This window comes from Callospermophilus lateralis, chromosome 2, assembly GCF_048772815.1.
Source record: "Callospermophilus lateralis isolate mCalLat2 chromosome 2, mCalLat2.hap1, whole genome shotgun sequence".
NCBI lineage: Eukaryota > Metazoa > Chordata > Mammalia > Rodentia > Sciuridae > Callospermophilus > Callospermophilus lateralis.
Genome location: NC_135306.1, coordinates 50223715 through 50246011, shown reverse-complemented (window position 1 = coordinate 50246011; position 22297 = coordinate 50223715). Strand labels below are relative to the sequence as shown.

The 22297-nt window shown below is 40.5% G+C and overlaps 1 protein-coding gene across 1 annotated transcript; it reads right to left on the bottom strand.

The window, feature by feature from the left end:
* Window positions 1–1595: 1595 nt before the first annotated feature.
* Window positions 1596–22064, bottom strand: Plin2 (perilipin 2). Its single transcript, XM_076845942.2, has 9 exons — window positions 21979–22064; window positions 20369–20427; window positions 20087–20282; window positions 18510–18592; window positions 14236–14521; window positions 12990–13171; window positions 11598–11732; window positions 10549–10839; window positions 1596–1967 (listed from the first exon to the last, which is right to left on the bottom strand). The coding sequence occupies exons 2-9, from the start codon at window positions 20396–20398 to the stop codon at window positions 1839–1841; spliced, it is 1332 nt and encodes a 443-aa protein (XP_076702057.2). The 5' UTR covers window positions 20399–20427; window positions 21979–22064; the 3' UTR covers window positions 1596–1838.
* Window positions 22065–22297: the final 233 nt, after the last annotated feature.

Genomic DNA, 22297 nt, shown 5'->3' with positions numbered 1-22297 from the left:
CTCCCTGGCCAATCCTGGAGTTAACCAGCTCCCCTGACCAACTCCAGCGAGACAAGGGACCCTAAAAACACCTTTTCCTGTCCCAAGCCCTTCCCTTCCTGCTGTAAGCCCCATAAAAGCCCAGTCTGGTCAAGCTCCCACTGAGTTTCTCCTCAGAGCCTTCTCCTGTCCACTCTGTCGGTCTGATGGAGCTCTAATGGGGAGTGAGTCTCAAATAAAGCCTCCTTCAGCGGCCTTTTTAAATCTGCCTCCTTTGGTCGCTGCCCGCCTTGCCTGATCTTACACATTCCACCCACTCTATTGGAATATAACTATAAAATCTACCACTATCAACTACTGCAACACCTCCATAACTTCAATTTCAACCTCCATCTTCTAACTTTCCAGCTCAATCCCTCCAAATCTTATTCCAACAGTCCTCGGATCACTAGAATTTCTAATCCTTTTGTCTCTACATTGTCTCTTACTCTGTTGATAACATTATAATCATTAACTTGAAGACATCATCAGCTCTCTGGCATCTTTCTCTGCCATATTTATTTAGCAAAACCCAAACCCCTATTAAATCCAGCCCTCTATTTACTCTACACCTGCACTTCAGGAGATAAACACTTATTTTGTCTGTTCTCACCCAGAATTTATAACTCAAGTGAGCTCTTAAGCCTACCCACTGAACACTATTTTTCCCAAAGCTTACATGTACATATGCACTCACACACACACATAATTATGAACTCACAAATTTAAACTTACTTAAGGAGTTCAATCTATTATATTTATTATCCATGTAGAGATTCAAATTGTCTTATATTTGGCCAACTGGAACATATTCAACTTGGTATTCAAGAAGTTTAGACTCATTTTGTACATTTCTTGCCTCAGACCTGGAATTAGTCATTTCTCCAAGAAAATCTGATTTCTTTTAGTGAGAAATGATATTTTGTGACTATAAAGGCACTAGGGATGTTCATAGCTTCTGGGTTGGCCAATGCTTCTACCATTTACTTAATTAACTAATATCTATTTATTGCTGTTTTGTGCCAGGGATTGCTCCACACTTTTAAAAAATGTTAACTACGAAATCTCACCTTATAGATGAGAAAATTGAGGCACAGAAAATTGAAATAACTTGCTCAGGTCACACAGTAATTGGCAGAGTAAGTTTAGTAACTGGAGTCCGAGCCTTTATCCATCATGCTTTACTTGTTCCCAGTTGACCTACTTTTTTTACTCACATGCCCATCCCTTAGTTAAGGGAAAGCAAAAACTCTTGACCAGCAGACTCATAGAGATACCAAAAGAAGCAGAAATGAATCCTGAAAGATCCAAAAAACAAGTGTCCAGTAAAAAAAAAAAAAAAAATGGGTAATTGTGTTCAATGGTGCATACCTACAATCCCAGCAACTCGGGAGGTGGAGACAGAAACACAAGTTTGAGACCAGTCTCTGCAATTTAGTGAGACACTATCTCAAAATTTAAAAAAAAAAATTTTTTTTTAAAGGCTGGGAAAGTAGCTCAGTGGTAGAGGGCCCCAGGGTTCAATTACAAGTACCAAAAGAAAAAAGAACGAAAGTAAGAAAAGAAGACATCCAAGCTTACACAGCTCAATTTTTATTATAGGCATTTCAGAAATTAAACTTTGAAGAGTTCTATAAAATGATATATGACACATAATAAGATCTCAAAAGTTTAGGTCAAAGTTTTCTTGCAATTAAGATCAAGCAACCAAAAACTACATTAACACCCTTCAAAAACCACAGGAATAAACACACGAGCAAAGATGTATTTTACTGTGATACAAATTGCATATCCAGCCAAAAGGAATTTTTATTTTTTGGTTAATTATTCCCTGAGAGTTCAGGACCATTAGCATGTGAATGATTTGCTCCATCCTCCTCTTCCAAAGCTATAATATCTGGAATTTCATCAGTCTCTGATGTCAAGTCTATGATAGTGAAATCAATCACCTGTAAAAGAAGAATCTTGGATATTAAACTGATCACTAATTAAGTGAACTGTTAGGTCCACATGAGGTCTTAGAAACATTATGATTCTGGGTTGTTTTTTGGTTTGTTTTCATACTGGGGATTGAACCGAGGGTTGCTTTACCACTGAGCTACATCCCCAGTCCTCTTTTTTAATTTTTATTTATTTATTTTTTTGAGACAAGTTCTCACTAAGTTGCTAAGAGTCTTGCTAAGTTGCTGAGGTTGAGGCAGAAGGATCACAAGTTTGAAGCCAGTGTTGTCAATTTAGCAAGACTTTGTCTCAAAACAAAAAATAAAAATGTCTGAACATGCCAGGTACTGTGGCGCATGCCTGTAATTCCATCGGCTCAGAAGAATTAATAGTACAAAGCCAGACTCAGCAAAAGTGAGGCGCTAAGCAACCCAGTGAGAACCTGTCTCTAAATAAAATATAAAATAGGGCTGGGGTTGTGGCTCAGTGGTAAGTGCCTCTGAGTTCAATCCCCAGTACCAAAAAAAAAAAAAAAAAGTCTGAAGATGTAGTTCTGTGGTAGAGTATTTTCCCAGCATGCACAAGCCCCTGGGTTCAATCCCCCATGGATAGCAAAAAGAAAAAAAAAAAAAGCCAGTAATGCTTATACAAATTGGTTCGGTGCATCAGTCAGAAAACTATTTTAATTTTAGCCTTTTTAGTTTAAGATATGCTTGCTTAGATTTATCTCTCAATTATTTCTATTTCTTGTATATGTTAACATCCAATGAAATACTTATTTTCAATATGTATTAATTTTTATCTATCTTACTATCATATTACTAAATTGTATCTACTTAATTTCGCTTTGTTTTTATTTAAACAATGGAACAGGAAATTGCAACACTGAGGACATAAGCAGAGAGATTTTCTAAGCAAGAGGCAGCTTTCTCCTATCAGAGGACTAGAGTGCTAGAATGGAAAAAAAAAAAAAATGCACTTGGACATCAGTAGACATTGGCAAAGTCCCTGCCTTTTCACTTAACCTCCTCCCTCCTAGCTAACCTCTTTCACCTGTTTCCTCATCTCTCAAGTGAGAAAAATACCTAATTGATTTGGTTGTCAGAAATAAAAGTAGTATGAGCCTTGCTTTTGAAAGGTGCTCAATAAACAATAGTTTTTTAAATAGTAACATAACACGCATGCACTCACATGAACACACACACACAAATTCACCTATGTACAAGGCAACAGTTGGGCTAAAGTAGATTTCTTTGCAGAATAGTACAAGTTCTACATTCAGAGTTTTAGTCCCCACAACCACAATCCAAAAAAGTACCTATGGTCCCCAATATGGCTTGAGAGAACCATATGAATAATTTGCTTTCCATATATTCAGAATGATTTAGAGTCCAATTTCCATTAGACTATCACCAATGTCTGGCTGTCATCAGACCCTACTGTGAAGCTTGGGCTGTGAAGGAAATAGGGAAGGGTGGGAAGCTAAGAGGTTATCAAGTTTTCACAGTAAGTTTAATTTACAATGTGGTGGTTTTGCCTGATCATCTTCACTGGGTTTTTAGAAACCATTTCATAGATTTAAAAAATCCCTGTTTCATTGGCATAAACAGTACAGTTATGGACTATCAAAGCAGGAATGTACACAGTGTCTTGCTCTGAATGCCTATCAGAGATAGAGGCCAAAATCAAAATTGGATGCAAATGTGACAGTAATAAGGAAACCACAGACTCTATTGCAAGAATAGAAAGCGAGTGATACATTTTTTAAAAAAATATTATTTTGGGGCTGGGGATGTGGCTCAAGCACTAACGCGCTCTCCAGGCATGCGCGGGGCGCTGGGTTCAATCCTCAGCACCACATAAAAAATAAAATAAAGATGTTGGGTCCACCGAAAACTGAAAAATAAATTGTTGAGAGCCACAGTTTAGTCGGAATGATGCCTGGCATTTTGCTAGAAGGAATGGTTGAAAGGTGACCCTGCTCCGGGAATAGGGTGGCACCAGGATGGCTGGGGGATTAGAGAGGATCCTGCTGGGAATAGGGCGGCTCCGGAATTAGCACAGATCCTGCTGCCTGCTACTTTGGAGTTCCCATTGAGTTCTCGAGGGGTTCTGGGAGAATTGGCAAGGGGAGCCCGGTGGAGGGAGTGTATTCCCGGGAAGAGTGTGTAGAGTGCCTGTGAGAGTTAGGGAATAAAGAGTTGCTGTTTGAACCTACAAGGCTTTGTGGTGAGAGTTAGGGAATAAAGAGTTGCTGTTTCAACCTACAAGGCTTTGTGGCGGCTCGGTTATTTTGTGCCCAGACTGCGGCAATAAATATTTTTTAAAAAATTCATTTTAGTTATAGATGGACAAAATACCTTTATTATGTTTATTTAGTTTATGTGGTGCTGGGCAACGAACCCAGTGCCTCCTGCATGCTAGGCAAGCACTCTACCACTGGGCCAAAACCTCAGTCCTGGTAATACATTATTTAAAAAAAAAAAGACAGTTGTGCACCATGCAACCTGTAGAGGGCACCTACATATAATAAACTCTCATATAATAAACTTCATAGATCCACATATTTATTATGACAAATTTTCATTAGATGGCACTAAACACTTTGAGGATGGGGAGCCTTTTTCAAATTTTCATAAAGCTTTTCTAGTCATGGCCCTGAGCCCTGGATACTGAGGCTATAACAAGAATAGAAACACCACCACTAGGGATTTAACTTGCCAGTACAGATAGGGGTATATACAATGCTGATAAATGTGACACAGGATCAGGAAATATAATTTATTTTTAAATACAAATAATAAGTTGGGAAAGCCCTAAATTTTAATGTTTTAGGCTAAAAAAGGATTGTGCAAAAGGCAAATTGAGCTATGTAACACCAAATATGTGAAGACTAACCTTGTTCAGAGTTCAGTTTTTACAGAAACCTCTCACCACCCATAACATTGCTTATGTAGCTTGATTGTACACTTTCAAGTTAAGGACCAGGAGCATCTTAGTTTTTGCTCAACTCTATCTGCCATTTACTGAACAATTTGGAAGAGCTGAGTGGGCTAGTGCACATCTCCTAAAGTAGGATGCTTTGCAAATAAATGTTTTGCTTTTGTCTAATAGGTCTGAGGATGATTTGAACTCAGGCTAAGGTGCAGGCTAGCACTGATAACAAAATCATCTACTGTACAGGTTCAATGTTAATCTCTGTGTATTTGATTCATTTGAGCAGGGTTTCTTTATTTTTGGTTTGGCAGTGCTGGGCATGGAACCCCAGACCTCACACATGCAAATCAAGTACTCTGCCACTGAGTTACATCTCAGCCCTTTTTAATTAATTGCTGAGGTTGGCCTCAAACTCTCAATTCTCCTGCCCCAGCCTACAGAGTTGCTGAAATTATTGGTGCATGCCACCACACCTGGCTCAGGATGCTCTTTAAAGGTGCAGAAGCAGGACTGGGATTGTGGCTTCGTGGTAGAGCACTCACCTAGCACATGTGAGGCCCTGGGTTTGATCCTCAGCACCACATATAATAAAATAAAGGTATTGTATCCAAGTACAACTAAAAAAGTAAATAAATGTTTTTTGGTTTCATTTGTTTTGTTTTTTAAAGTGCAGAAGCTTGGTTCTACCTCCATATCTACCAACCAGAATTCTCTGGGGGTGAGACCCAGGATCTGCATTTTATCAGTCTCCCCAGTTGATAATTCCTGGCATACACAAAGAAAGCAGTGGGAGGTTGCTGAAAGATGATGACGTTTTATACATGCTGAGCTCTAATTTAACCCATTTTACACAAGGCTGTTAGACTTACAGATAGATATATTAGCTATCTCCTTAGTTGGTTGAGTGTTCCTGTGATCTAGCTGTGTACACAATGAAAAAAATTTTAAGCAAGCTAAGTATATAAGAAGAATTTAGGCAATTCTGTCTGCCCTGCTCCCAACCACTTTCCTTTCACTCTGCCTTCAGGTCACTTCGCATTATCATCTCACTGCCAATCTTAACAAAAGATGCATTGTGTTAATCATCAATCTCATCTGACAAATTCAACAGGGCATAATCTGCCTGCCTCTCACCACCTCACCACCAACTGAGGGTGTGATTGTTCCAATTTAACATTTTCCTCCTAAGTTCTTCCCCACTTCTCCCAACTCAGCTCCAAATGGACAATAAATTAAAAGGCCTCAACTCACTGAAAATATGACTTGAGTCCACCCCAGTGAGGATTCAGTCAGTAACTTCAAAAACATAAGGTGAGGGAGTGACATCAAATCTCAAAAGTAAGTGAAGGGCTGTGCATAGTGGTGCTTGCCTATAATCCCAGCTGCTTGGGAGGCTAAGACAAAAGGATCAGGAGATCAAAGCCAGCTCAGCAAAAGTGAGGGGCTAAGCAATTCAGTAAGTTGCTTATACAAATACAAATATAAATACAAAATAGGGCTGGGGATGTAGCTCAGTAGTCAAGTGCCCCAAGTTCAATCCCCAGTATTCCGCCCCCTCTCCGAAAAAAGAGATGTTTGTTTGGGGCAGGGGTGGTGGCTCAGTGGTAGAGTGCTCACATAGCACCTGTGAGGCACTGGGCTCAATCCTCAGCACCACATAAAATGAATAAAATAATGGTATTGTCTCCATCTACAACTAAAAAAAAAAAAAAAAAAAAAAAAAAAAAGTAAGCGAAGGGAGGAAGAAGTATGCCATAAAACATGTCTTCAGCCTAAGTAGACCTCAAGCCCTGAAGAAAGACTTCTTACCAGGCGTGGTGGCACATGCCCATAATTCCAGGAGGCTGAGACGGAAGCATTTCGAGTTCATAGCCAGCCTCAGCAACTTAGTGAGGCGCTAAGCAACTCAGGAGCGGGGATGTGGCTCAGTGGTTAAGTGCCCCTGAGTTCATTTTTACAAAAAGGGAGGGAGGGAGGGAGGGAGAAAGGAAGAAAGACTTCTTATCCTACTCATTCCTCTGAACAGTCCAATGCTTGCCAGTCTCACCATCTTTTAGATGAATAGGCTGCTACAGGTTATCCTGGTCATTTAGATACTCGACAGTGGAATTATTCAGCATATTTCTTTCCAAGCAGTTATTACAAAATATTATAGGATATCCTAGGGTACAGGATACCTGTTGGACAGTGGACACAAAGGTGTGGCACCTTAAGATACAAAGAATAAATAACTTGGCTTATAGGGCAAGGTTGTCTCACAGGACTATCACACATGCAAGCCTCAATGCTGGCTCATTTCTGAAGCTCAATCAGATCAGAAACCTAGCTAGCCTGATCCCAAACCCACAAGAACCAACAATGCTTTACCACCAAACCATATCTCCAGTCCTTTTTTATTTTTGAGGGAGGATCTCACTAAATCACTTAGGGTCTCACAAAGTTCCTGAGACTGGCCTCGAACTTGTGATCCTCCTGCCTCAACCTCCAGAGTTGCTGGGATAACAGGGGTGTGCCACCACACCTGGCTTTTTGTCTTCTCACTTCATTAGTTCTTTAACACTTTGAATGCCTTATCAAAGATGTATTTTCTTAATCATGACCTAGGTATTATGTACTCACACCCTAACTGGTAAGTTAAAGACACTACATGTTACTTCTAAAAATGATGTTCTCATACCTGTACTGCAAATCAGAAAGATATTTTATAGCTGGGGGCAGAGGCACATACTGTAGTCCCAGATACTTGAGAAGCAGAGACCGGAAGACTGCTTGAGCCCAAGAATTTGAGACCAACCTGGGCAACATAGCAAGACCCTGACTCTTAAAAACAAGAAGAACCCAGGCCCAATTGTGCACACCTATAATCCCAGTGACTCAAGATGCTAAGGCATGAGGATAGCAAGTTGAAAGCCAGCCTCAGCAACTTAGCAAGATCCTGTCTCAAAAATAAAAAGGGTTGGGGATGAGGTTAGTGGTTTAGCACCCCTGTACTTTTGGTACTGTCCCCAGGATCAAAAAACAAAACCAAAAGCACACTATTGGGTTGTGGCTCAGTGGTAGAGCACTTGCCTCACATGTGTGAAGCACTGGTTTGATTCTTAGCACCACATATAAATAAATGAATAAAATAAAGGTCCGTCAACAACTAAAAATACAAAAATAGTAAAAAAAAAAAAAAAAAAAAAACACTCTATCCTCAATATTTCACTTCCAACCATGAAGGGATCATTCATGTTACCTAAGACCTGTAGAAGATAAGAAAACTAAGGCTCAGAGTACACCATATTCCTTTGAGTTTTTGCCCAGGACTAGAGTGCACATCAACATTGCAGGCAAAGGAAAAAAACATCCAACAGCCTTCAGGTACACCATGCCAGACTTTACCCAGCTAAGGATTTGCTAACTTACTATGGTTAGATACTATATTAGCCTTTGTCAGTTTTTTCCTCTCAAATGAATTGGCCTCCTTGGAAAGAAGTCTGTTAAAACTAAAATTTTCTGCTACTTCATGTAACAATAAAGCTATAAGACTCAAGGACACCACACATTTTGCAACATACAGTGACAAGTGAATGAAATGCATGTTTACACAAACTTGGGACACAAAGACAGAGCCACACCTACGGGTAACTCATGGCAAAAGCAGGGACTGCTGGTGTTTTGAAAGTTGAATGTAGCAGGACATGGTAATGCACACCTAGGCTGAAGCAGGAGGATGGAAAGTTTGAGGCCCGTCTGGGCATTCAAAATAAAAAATGTGTTAGGGTAGCTCAGTGGAATACCACCCCTGGCCTCAATCCACAGTGCTGGAAAACAGAAGGAGTCCCTACCCTACAGCTCAATTCACCTGTTCATTGATTCCTGTAGTTACGTGGAGAAAATATTTGTAACGTGATAAAAAGCTTTGATAGACTCATTGACAAAGTAAAAAAAAAAAAAAAAGAGGAGACAAATTTGACTTAAACTCAGCTCTACTGAAAGCCAGCTCCACTCACCTTTAGCAGGAACAGAAATATGTGATTTTATTTCATAAGTTCCATAATTTTGTTTTTGTGATTATTTTGTGGTAGGAGATTCATGATCAGTCCTAAATTACTAACCAGCACTAAAGGACTAGAAAACCCTAGAAAGGAGGTAAAAAGATTCCTTTTTCCATGGAACCCAAAGTCTTTTACTTTTAATTATTCTCACATGATTTTCTATATGCAACTCACCAACAATTGAGGTTAGTGACATTCTCTCAAAGTCAGAACATAAGTTAAACCCAGAGAGTGGAAACTGCACTGTCACACTTTATGGCTCACACTCTAGATCCTCAGCAAGAAAAACCTACCGTCTTTGTGAAACTGATGCAAATACAGTCATATCCTTGCCGTTTTGATTCCTTTTCAGCAAGGCTATCAGTCATGACTGACTTTATTTTTTGATACCAGGAACTGAACCCAGTGGTGCTTAACCTCTGAGTCACATCTCCAGACCTTTTTTATATTTTATTTAGAGACAGGATCTTGCTGAGTTGCTTAGCTTCTCACTAAATTGCTGAGGCTGGTTTTGAACTCCATGTCTTCCTGCCTCAGCTTCCCAAGCTGCTGGCATTACAGATGTGCACCAATATGCCCTATATGATCTTTCAACTGGCTTAAAAATCCACTCTTAGGAGTCCAGTTAATCAGAAAATGAAGTGAACAACTATCACCTAGTAAAAATTCTCATGTGCGCATCAGCTTTTCACTTTATTGCTTTCTTGGAAATGGAGTTTCACTATGTTGCCCAGACTGGTCTCAAAACACCTGGGTTAAATGATCCTCCCCCCTCAGCCTCCCTAGGAGCTGGGACTACAGGGGTACATCTCTGTGATTGGCCTCACATTAGCTTTTAATTTGTTTGAAATCTGTTATCGAATTCCATTTGTAACATTAATCTTCCAATGCTATCGTTCTATCAAAATTCCCCAAAAGGCTAATTGGAATTCATGTATGTAAGTTATTAACCCTGTCATGCAAATCAAGCAGCTCTATGAAAGCAACACACAAAGCACATGGAACAAACAGCATAAAACTGATCTATTCTACTATGAATTTTATTGAATTTAAAGATGGTATTCCTTTAATTTAAAAAAAAAAAAGAAACTAAAATTAAGTTGTACAAGCATAAGAGATAAAGCAATGATGAGGCCTGCTCAGACTACACTGGAGCAGACACTAGTTTATACCAGAACCCACACAAGGGTGTTTTTATACAATACAGACAGACATTAACAGTAGCAACATAATGGCCATAGAATGAGACCCTAAGTGCACATAAACTTTGAGAGTTCTAGTGAAGCTCTGTCAAGCCTACCATTCTTTTCTTACCAGCCAGGCAACTCAAGTCTCCTAATGCCAGAAACTTTAAGGCTTTTACCAGCTGGAAATGACTACAACTGAAGGCCTTTTTCCTAATTGGAAGCTTTTCCAGTTTAGAGTTATCTAGCAGGTTAATTTTAACATGACAAATGATGTCATCTAGATAGCTATAACATGCACTGGTGAAAAGAAAGGTTTAATGAGTTTTGTGCTGAGACTGCTGGACCTTCTGGCTGGTCTTGTCCATTTTTGCACTTTGGTCCTGAGCATTCTGAGACTCAGTCAGCTGAGGATAAAAGGGACCTACCAGCCAGTTGAGGGGGGTGTTGTTAACAAGATAATCCATCACATCATCTAAAGATTCCTTCATTTTCTGTAGCTGCCCCTTGCTAGAAGTGAGGAAGCCATCAGACACTTCTTTAAAGGAGGCAGCATTGCGGAATACTGAGTAGATGTCGCCTGCCATCACCCCCAAGTGCTTGGCCTGATCTTGGATGTTCTGTGGTAACCCTTGGACGTTGGACAGGAGGGTGTGGCATGTGGTCTGGAGCTGCTGAGTCAGGTTTCGGGCAACAGCAAGAGTACGTGACTCGATGTGCTAAAAATAAGACCAAGTTAAGAATTAGCAGTGGATTCAACAGTATTATGTGTGAACTAGTTTAATCACAGTAAACTAGTTATGTGTCTGCCATAAATACAGAACAATAGCTATGAACATAAGCTTAGGGTTTAAGTAACTTGCCCTAATTAACAGTTCGAAAATAGCTGAGTGGGGCATATGAACTAGTGCATGAGTCTCCAAAATTCCTCACCTTAAACTGAAGAAATATAATAGGCAGAGGAGACCAAAATAAAAACACAATCCATGCTAGTAGTATATTTAAATAACCCCTCCTCAAATAAGTTAAGAACCATTTTCTAGAACTCCAACACTAGTTTCTTCTTTCTGGAACATTAGTCCCCTTTCTGGCCTTTAACCTAGTTTATTTACCCTTTAGTTCTCAGCTTTGCATTCATCTTTGACTCAGCCACCCCACTCCAAGGCTGTAGTAGACAGCCTTCCTATATACTCTCATATCACCTAGGTTTATCCTGGCAAAAAACACTACGTGTCTATATTCCCCATCAGTCTGTACCCATGTTTCCCATTTGGGGAGCAACATGTCAATCTGAAGGTTGTAAGATAAAGTTACTCTCTGCCCAGTTTTGTTTCTCTGCCACATAACAATCTATATAGATAATATTGTTCAAACTTTTGACAAGTAATAGTATTCTAAGAGAGTTGAAGGAATACTGTAATGGAAAGTCTAATAAGAACTTCACAAACCGTTGTAAAAACTATCCCAGTCCACTTACCTCAGCGCAGTGGGATTCATCTGTATCATCATGGCCGATGCTCCTCTTCCAGTCCACCCATGAGAGATAGAGTTTATCCTGAGCATCCTGAATTTTCTGGTTGGCACTATGCACATTCTTTCTGGCAAATTCAATCTGGAACACAACAAAATAAGAAAAGGGAATATACTGGTCAAACATTTTTGTCAGCTTGTTTGCAGCTCCATGATATGAATCAGATAACATAAAAACCAAGAACCATAAGATTCTATCCTGATATCACTGTTATTATTATCAATGTGTTAGTCAACCAAGAACAAGTAGCTCTTTCCTGCCCCTCTTTAACTATTAAACCACTGACTCCAAATGCACCTCTAGTTTAACACACATAAGACAACTAAAATTCAGTTTGTATGTATGAAGGATAAATTAGAACTATAAAAAGGGAAACCAACCTTCGTCTCCCCTTTTGCCAGAAACCTATTTCCTCTTCCAAGAAGAAATGGTTTTTCTACCATTGTACAGTACATACTGTTCTATAATTTGGCAGTCTTTAATAGCTACACAATAGTCTATTGTGGAGTACTAATTTAATTAGTCCCCTATGGTTGATGCGTACTGTTACAGTCTCTTATGACTCTAAACAAATATATGCAGGATAATCAGAAGAGAAACTCCTAATACTGGTACAAGTGTGTTATAACTTTACCAGAACAATTCTTTGACTCTGTCCCATTTTGAATCTTCTAGAAGTGCACAGTATTGTTCTTTTTCTACATCACTACCAACAGCATCAAATTTTGCTAGTGTGACGGAACAAAAAAGGTATCTGTGCCTGACATCTGAGTAAAATTACCATTCGTATTTTCAGCTATTTATACTTCCTTTTCTGTGAATTGTCTATATCCCTTTATCCATTTTTTTTTTTTTTTTTTTGGCAGGGAGGGATACTGAGGCTTGAACTCAGGGGCATTCAACCACTAGGCCACATCCCCAGCCCTATTTTCTATTTTATTTAGAGAGAGGGTCTCACTGAGTTGCTTAGTGCCTTGCTTTTGCTGAGGCTGGCTTTGAATTCTCAATCCTCCTGCCTCAGCCTCCCGAACCCCTGGGATTACAGATGTGCACCACAGCGCCAGCTGCCCATATTTTTAATTAGATTTTCATAAGGTAAGATTAAATTCTAGGATTTCATGGGCTGGGGTTGTGGCTCAGTAGTAGAGCTCTCACCTAGCATGTGCAAGGCGCTGGTTCGAGCCTCAGCACTACATAAAAATAAATAAAATAAAAGGTATTGTTTCCGACTACAACAACAACAACAACAAAAAATTCTAGGATTTCTTGACTATACCTACTCTTATTCCATGAGATGAATGAGCTTATTTTGGATATCACAAAGGAAGCTTTACTCACCAGGTGAACAGTAGAATGAAGCTGAGAAATAGTCTCTTGGCTCATTTGCTTAGCTTCTTTAACCCTGTTGAGTGCCTGCTGGTAGGCCCGAGCGCGGAGCTTGGTAGACAGAGACCCCAGTCTCACATAATAACTTGGTTTCTGAACTTCATCAAATCCTTCAACTTTTTTTGCTTCTTTTTCTGAAGTTAGAAAGAAGGGACAATTATCAGTACCAATGTCTAAACTATAACCTGGGTCTTCTCTGCCCACCCACCTAGCAAGTACAATCTCATTTTCCCAAGACTGCTCAAGCCTTCAGCTGGGCTTGATCACCTGAATCTATTACTGTATCTAATACATGTTACATATCTACCCATGCTTCCTCCCACTAGAAATAATTTGAGCAACGACGTACCTGGCACACCATAGGTACTAATGTGCCTTTGTTAGTGATGATTCATTCTAATAATGATTCTGTAAAGCAGCCCACTAAAGACAACCCATGGCACAATTATGTATGCCAGTAATCTCAACATTACAGGAGATGGAGACAGGAGGATCCCAAGTTCAAAGGCAGCCTCAGCAACTTAGCAAGGACCTAAGCAAATGAGTGAGACCCTGTCTCAAAATAAAAAATAAAAAAAGGACCAGGGATATAGCTCAACGGTAAATTGCCCTGGTTTAAATCCCCAGTACCAAAAAAAAAAAAGACAACCCATTTATAGAAAATTTTTTTCAAGGCAAATTTCTCCTGAGCTTTAAAACTTAGTATATTGGGGCAGGGGGTGGGGGATGGGGGTGGTTATCATTAAAAAGTTTTTTTAAAAAACCTTAGGTATAATTCAATATGAAACTTCAGATTGCTTTAAGTAGGAAATTTATAAAGAAAGATTAGTGGTTATGTAGGGAAGGAACAAAGGACTGACTGCAAACAGGCGTGAAGTATCTTTTGGGGATATAGGTCTGTTCTAAGCAATTGAATGAGATCCTGTCTCAAAATAAAAACATAAAAAGCACTGGAGATTTGGCTGTGTAGTAAAGCCACCTGAGTTCAATCCCTAGAACCAAACAAAACAAAAGTTCTTAAACTGGACAGTGATAATGGCTATACAAATCTAAATTAAGACTGAAAACAGGTAAATGTTTTTGGTATATAAACTCTACCTCAATAAAGGTAATCTTTTTAAAAGACAATCTTTATAGTCATTTTTAAAAGACTAGTTTAAGGTGTAAAACATTATTTTAAGACAAAATTCCCAATTACCTATTTCTTCTTCAGTGAGAGGAAGGTACTGATCTACCAGCATCTCGGATTTGCTGATCGCATTTTCTACTCCACTGCTCACAAACTGCACCATCCGACTTTCCAAAACTGTGTTAATGCCACCATTGACCACAGACTTGGTCTTCTCCACCCCGCCAGTCACTGCTCCTTTGGTCTTGTCCATCACCCCTGTGATCGTGCTGGCTACAGAATCCTTGGCCCCAGTCACAGTAGTCGTCACAGCATCTCTCGCCCCAGTCACGGCCCCTTTGGCACTGGCAACAACCTGAATGTGGAAAAGCAGATCAACTGGCAAATAAGGAATATGGGCACAAAACACTCTAAGGTCTTACAGAGGAAGCATCGTTTAAGAGTTAAAAAGGATTCTGGTCCTTTTGTTGCCTAATTTTAAGTCTTGGCTAAGTCACTAATATTCAATTAACCCTAATTTCTTTGTCAGGTCTATTTGTCCTACCTAGCCACTCCTCAAGGATTGTTCACAGGTACAAATGAGGGAAACAAATATGAAATTTGTTCATTTGTCAAAGGCAAGTTGTTGTGGGACTTTTCTGTTTTATATTGTTTTGTTTTTCTGGGTTTTCTATTGTTGTTTTTGTTTTTAACTAGATAAACCTTTGGTACAAATAGTACTCTAGGGAAGAATGGCATGCTTATACTGAGAACAGCTCATGCTTGCCTAAGAATATAGCCATAGGTACGCCATGCACATGCTGCCCTTTGTACACAGCCCCAGAAGGTCAATCCACAGGCAGTTCTCCATCCTGCTAGGAGTGCTTTAGATAGCTATCATTCATACAGGTCCCTCGTAAATCACCAGCCTGCCCAAGCTCCACTCATGAGACCCTAACTCGTGGGAAAGCCTAGCTTACTATCTCATTTTATTACTATGGAGAAGATGCAGCTGGGTGTGGTGGTGCATACCTCCAACCCCAGCAGTTTGGGAGGCTGAAGCAGGAGGATCGCGAGTTCAAAGCCAGCCTCAGCAACTTGGCAAGGCCCTAAGCAACTTAGAGAGACCCTGTCTCTAAATAATAATATAAAGTGGGCTGGAAATGTGGCTCAGAGGTTAAGCACCCCTGGGTTCAATTCCTGATATTAAAAAAAAAAAAAAAAACAAAGAAGGAGCTTTTCTAAGTTGGAGTCAGGGGAGGGAAAGGAAAAGACATGAAAGATTCCCTTCAGGCACATCTCAGGCACAGAACATAAAGTTCCAAAGTGATTTCATAAACTGGCGACTTGTCCAAGATGTACATGAAAGGTGGACTAAAAACCTAGATCCTGGCTTAGTCCAGCGTCCCCCTCTTTTTTTTTTAGAGAGAGAGAGAGAGAGAATTTTTAATATTTATTTTTTTTCAGTTTTCGGCGGACACAATATCTTTGTTTGTATGTGGTGCTGAGGATCGAACCTGGGCCGCACACATGCCAGGCAAGTGCGCTACTGCTTGAGCCACATCCCCAGCCCTTTTTTTTTTTTTTTTTTTTTTTTAAACTGGGGATTGAACCCAGAAGCGCTTTATCAGTGAGTTAATTCCCTAGTACTTTTTATTTTTTGAGACAGGGTCTTATTAAATTGCAGACACTAGCCTCTAACTTGAGATCTTTCTACCTCAGCCTCCTGAGTAACTGAGATTATAAGCATGTGTCACCACACCCAGCTTCAGTGCCACTTTTAAAATATGAGAAGGATAAATTATGAGAAATATCATGAAAGTGGTAAAGACTGGGATTTGAGACAGGGATCACAGCACCATAACCCTTTCACCTGAAAACAGAATTACAAGAACATCTGTAGCTCCATAATTATAGTTATGTGATTAAATGGGAGGAAACAAAACTTTCTTTTCTCAAAACCAGGCTTCCAGCATGCTAAAGCAAACATTCTACCCCCTGAGTTATATTCCCAGCCTTTAAATGAACTATTTGATTTTAAGATATTTTCAACTTGATGAATTTATTGACATAACTGTCCAAAGTCAAGGGGCATCTGTATTACATACATAATAAAATAGATATGGTAACTTAAGATACATTGGATTCAGCTGGGTGCAGTAGTACACACCTATAGTCCTACTTAGGCCACAGGCTAAGGCAGGAGGATCATTTGAGCTTAGGAGTATGAGACCAGCCTGGGAAAAACAGCCTGACTTCATCTCTTAAAGAATAAAAAATTAAAAAAAAAAAAATAGGGCTGGGGTATAGCTCAGTGGTAAAACACTTGCCTGGCCTGCATAGGCTCTGTGCTCCATCCCCAGTACCACACAAAATAAAAAAGATTAAAAAGTTAAATAAGGCAGATTTTGGGGCTGGGGATGTGGCTCAAGCGGTAGCGCGCCCATCTGGCATGCGCGCGGCCCGGGTTCGATCCTCAGCACCACATACAAAGATGTTGTGTCTGCCAAAAACTAAGAAATAAAATATTAAAATTCTCTCTCTCTCTCTCTCTCTCTCTCCCCTCTCTCTCTCTCTCTCCTCTCTCTCTCTCTCTCTCTCTCTCTCTCTCTCTCTCTCTCCCCTCACTCTCTCTTAAAAAAAAAATTAAAAAAAAAAAAAGGCAGATTTTGCTAGTAAGTTCACTTGGAACTTAATTACATGGGCTTATTATTAAGGACCTCCACCCAAGATAAATGCGAACCCCTAGTCCTATAAACAGAAGTTATCTGCTTTAATAATTATACTAGAAATAACTAACCCCATTGGTTCCACTGCTTTGCTCATTTTAGTGCAAACTGAGATACGCAAAATATCTCTTAAGTAAAAGGCAGTTACATAGGCTTTTAATCAAAGCACACAAACGAAAAAAGTCTGTAGTTGTTAAAGAACCTGGGTTTAATCCACAGCATGGCAAAAAGCAAACAAAAAACTAGACATCCACAGGGCTGGGGGTGTAGTTCTATGGTAGAGCATGTGCTTTGCATGTGCAAGGGCCTAGGTTCAATCACCAACAAGCTACCACCCCAAATAAAAACAAACACACTAAACATCTAGTTCATGCTTCAAATGTCACATTTTCATGAGGGATATGGTTAAAGGGGAAAAAAGGATCACAGAATGAAGGTGGTAACTTGTTACCTGTTAGTGAGGTTATACAGCTCAGGTCACATAAATCCAGCAAGGAAATTAAAGATCAAACTAAACTTGACATTCAAGGTATTAACATACAGAGCTGTCTAATTCAAGGATAAGACATGGAAAGAGATAGGAGAGATGGCGAGGGGGTATACAGACACATGAAAACCTTCCCTAAATTACTTATTAATATCTCAGGGGAAGAACTTTTTTATTTTAATTTTTTAATTTTTTTCCCCCAGAGAACTAGCCAGCTTTGAGTAGAATACTTTTAGTATATACTTTGTGTACACACACACACACACACACACACACACACCAAGGCACTGGAAATGTCTTGATTTACTAGAGCTTTAGGCTTCCAACAACCCAATCTAATTCTTTTTAAATAAAGGAAATTTATTTTTAGTATTATACACAAATCACCAAAATTTAAATACCCAAAATGGAAAATAATTCATCAACAGATGAGTATGAAGCAACATTAGTGAAACTGTTAAACAAATGTACATGTAATTCTAAAGGCTATACACTAAACTTATCTACTTAAATTATGAAAGACAAAAGACAAAGGCTGGAGATTTAGCTCAGTGGTACAGCACTGGCCTTCCATGTGTTAAAGCCTTGAGTTCACTCCATAAATAGCACAGCAGGGGTGATTTAATCACGAAAAGCACAGAGCCAGATTTCTCCCTAATTGGTATCATTTTGTGCCATACTGTTATTTTTAATCTGAAAGAAACTTTCAGCACCTTATCTGAACCAAAATATCACTGGGATGGATAAACCTATCATTTCTGTCAACATGGGCTTGCTGTCCCTTATGCATGGTAGTCCCTATCAGCAATGTACCAAATAAGAAAATCTTCCATATACCACTTCTGAATGTATCCAGCACCACACTGGAATCAGTTATTTGAGACCCATTTCATCTGCAAGAGCAAAGTCATAAATTGATAGGCTAAACGTATTCTACTCAAAGCTGACTAGTTCTCTGCTTCTTGAACACAACCTAACAAAAGTTCAGAAAGTAAGATAGTGGCCACTGTCTTTCAAAAATAGATCCAGTTCCAGGGTAAGGGAACAAACAATTGTTTTCTTGTTTATGGCATGCACAGTCTGTGCCAAACAATAGAACATGAAAACGTGTGAAGTAGCAGACCTCATTACTTTAGTCTCAAGCTCACCTGTGATGTTGGCTGATTCAGAATAGGCAATTTCTCCTCAATCTTGTCCAGCCCCTTGCAGGCATAGGTATTAGCAACGGCAACTGGAACAATCACAGATGTTGCTGAGATTATATAGCAAAACTAAATAATGCTAATGTAACGTGTTATGGAATGAACCCACACTACTGTACCTCATGTCTTTAGCCTTTTTATAACAAAACAACCAAAATGTTTAATGTTTCACCACAATATGTATTATCTGGCTTCTCTAGATCAGACAGAAAGAGGCTTGGTAGGTTGCCGGAAACTTTTTTCCACAAAAAGGGAAATAAGAGGGTGTGAAGGAGGAGTAGGCAGAGGCATCAACACGTCAGTAGGAAGTTAGCTAAGAAACTTCTTCCTCAACAGCTGACCCCTAATGTTAATGCCAAGAGTAGCAAGGCTTTTCCTGAACCCTCATTCAAGAAATAAAGTGTCCAGAAACTCTCAAAATTAGCATTTCCATTTTAGTTTAATCCCTACTTAATTCATGCACCTAATTTAGTAGATGGCAGTACATTTTGGGTTCTCATCAGGAAACAGTAGATAACAGCACCCTGGAGTTCCCTAATAAGGTGCAGATTTCAGTCCAAAGCTTCCCTGAAGGTTGATCAAGCCAAGTACTCATACCAAATTCATTTGGAAATTGGCATTTAAAGGTTCCTTATAATCCTGAAAATTTATGCCTTAACCCCCATTTGGGGAATGACTTAAAATTTTTATTAAAAGAAGTTCATGCATACTGTGGAGAAAAACAGAAAACTTCCCACTCTGCTGTGGGAATGTAAAGGGTTGCACCCACTTTGGAAATCAGTCTGGCTGTTCCTCAAAAGCTTAAACACAATTATTATGTGATTCAGGAATTCCATTCCTAAGTATGTACCCAAGAAAACTAAAATCATGCCCATAAAAAAACTTGTACACAGATATTCACAGAAATATCATCTACAAAATGTAGAAGCAACCCAAGTGTCCATCAACTGATGAATAAATAAACAAAAATAGGTCTAAGTACACAATGGGGTATTTCCACAATAAAAAGAGACGAAGGGCTGATATGATACAATAAAATGGATCAACTCTGAAAACATGCTAAGTGAGCCAGGCATGGTGGCACACACCTGAAATCCCAGCAACTCAGGAGGATGAGGAAAATCACAAGTTCAAGCCCAGCCTCACAGCAATCTAGCAAAGCCCTAAGCAATTTAGTGAGGCACTGTCTCAAAAAATAAAGAAAGAAAAATAATAAATAGGAATGGGGATGTGGTTCACTGGTAAAGCACCCCAGTACTAAAGGAAAAAAAAAAAAAAAACATGCTAGGTAACCAATATTTTATGATTCTATTTTTCCAGTTCTGATGATTAAATCCTGGGGAACTTTACCACTGAGCCTTTTCTCTATTTTCATTTTGAAGACCGCATCTACTAAGTTGTCCACACTGGCCTCAAACTTAGGATCCTGACTCAGAGTAGTTGGGATTATAGGTATGTGCCACTATGTCCAGCTCCTTGAGTTGAATCTTGAGGGAAAATAAAGTCAATCAATCAGAACTTACTTTGTGGCTCTAGCTTCTGGATGATAGGCAGAGTACTTGTCACCGCTACAGAGGTCATGGTCTTCACACCCTTCTCTGCCATCTCACACACAGACTTCAAGTAGGGATACTGATCCTTTGTACTGACATAAGCCGAGGACACCAGGTCATACGTGGAGCTCACCAAGGGCAGGTTGGCCACCCTAGTCACCACACTCTGCAACCAAAGAGGGGTAGACGTTAAGTTACAGGAACATGTCAGGAGAGGAAGGAGTCAAGAAAACGGCTATTTAAAATTCATACCGGTTGAGGATCAACTGCAACAGATGCCATTTTCTTCCTTGAGGAGGAAAAAAATAAACCTGTGGAAGAGAAAACTTATTTCAGGACACGAGGATAACTCCCAGATTATTCTCCAACCCAAGTAAATGCACATTTCAAGTGAAAAAAAAATTCAAGAGTGCTAAGTGTGGTCTCCCATGCTTCTTCCCATCCTCTGAGTCCTCTCCTGGGCAAACACCCCTTAAGCAAGGTTTGGGAGCTTAAGTGTAAACTTAGAAAAGAGGCTCAGAAGGCAAAGGCAAAGTTGTTGACACAGTTGTCTTGCTTCACCACCAGGAAGCTAGAAATGCCCATCCTTAACTGGGGATTGAAGGGATTCCACATGTTAGGCTAAGCTCTACCACTAAGGCAAACCACAAACGCTTTTTGAAGAAAGGGTCTTCCTAAGTTGTTGAGGCTGGCTTCAAACTTGCTATCCTCCTCCTCAGCTTCCTGAGTCGCTGGGATTATAGGTGAGACCCACTATGCCCAGCTTCACAAATGCTTTTTTTCTGCTCACAAATTGCTAACCAGATTAAAATCCATGTTGAGACTAAAGAAAAGTTTCAATAGAAAATATTTTAGTCAACACTCCTTTGAGAATCACAGGATCAGGACAATAAAGTTGGAGTATTTTTATGGGGGCTTATTTTAACTCCCTTGTAAAAGGACTGAAACTACTTTATGAGCAACCAAGTTTAAGAGGAAGGAGGTGCTTAGAGGAATTGAGAAAGATTTCAGGATGTGTTACGTGTATATTTTTGTAGCCCCAAGGACCCATACCCACACAAAACTGCCGCCCTGACAATCAGCTGACCTGGAAGCAAAGAACCGGCCAAGCCGGCTGCCCACCACTTCTGGGCGTGTCAGCCCAGTCTCCCACCACCAAGGGTCACAGTTCTAAAAGAAATGAGTAAGAGCCAGGCGCGGTGGCACACACTGGTAATCCCAGCGGGCTGAAGCAGGAGGATCTGAGTTCAAGACCAGCTTCAGCAATTTAGCAAGACCCTGTCTCTAAATAAAATACAAAATAGGGCTCACTGGTAAAGCGCCCCTGGGTTTAATCCTTGGTACAGGTCGAGACCGGTCGAGAGAGAAAGAAACAGAAACCTGGAGAAGTATCGATAGAAGTATTGTTACTGTACACCCCAAAAAACTCTTGCCTTACAACAATTTCCTAATTCCTGCCCCAGATAAATGTCCCTTCAGAACAAATAAAAGTTGTTTCCCCACAAGCCTCCATGCAGACCAAGAGATACTTGATTAAATGTCCCTTCAGAACAAATAGAAGTTGCTACCTCACAACCTTCCTTGCACACCAAGAGATATAACAGCACAGAAGCTACTAGGAGAAGAGCCTCTACCAACAAAAGCGCCGATGGAGCACCAACGACAGAGAGCAGGCGTCCCAGAGCCCACCCCCCCCCCCCCCGCAGGCAGGCCCCGGGACCACCGTCCTCGGCGGTCCAGTTTAGAGCCCCGCTGGGAGCACAGCAGCAGCCCCCCAAACCCGAGGATCCCTCCCATCTCGGCATTGCGGGGTGGCCCGGGGCAGCTCGCTGGTGCACGGTGGCTGGGGGGTGCGCACCCACCGACAGACCGCAGCGAAGAGGGGAAGAGGCAGACGAGTCTCACGAGTCCCGCGGGCTGTAGAGCAACCCCGACACACACAGCGCGGCTCCCGGGCGCCCCCGTATATATGCCCCACCTCGCCCGCCCCGCCCCGCGTCTCTGCAACACGTGACGGAGGCCAGGGACTAGGAACACCTCAGGTCAAAGAACGGGTGTCGCTTTCAGTAGCCTGCCTGCGCCTCCTCCCACCGCCGCGGGCCAGCGGTGTGACCAGTCAGGGAGAGGCGTGAGACGGGCTGCCAGTGGGTAGGGACCTCCGCCAGGTTCAAGGGCCCTGGA

What these genes read in the sequence shown, in the direction of transcription:
- Plin2 (XM_076845942.2), bottom strand. Translation starts at nt 20,398, where the DNA reads ATGGCATCTGTTGCAGTTGATCCTCAACCG. An exon ending in TTCATTCTACTGTTCACCTG is followed by an intron (nt 11,733 to 12,989) that starts GTGAGTAAAGCT and finishes GTTGTGTTCCAG; the next exon opens with ATTGAATTTGCCAGAAAGAA. An exon ending in ATGAATCCCACTGCGCTGAG is followed by an intron (nt 10,840 to 11,597) that starts GTAAGTGGACTG and finishes TCTTATTTTTAG; the next exon opens with CACATCGAGTCACGTACTCT.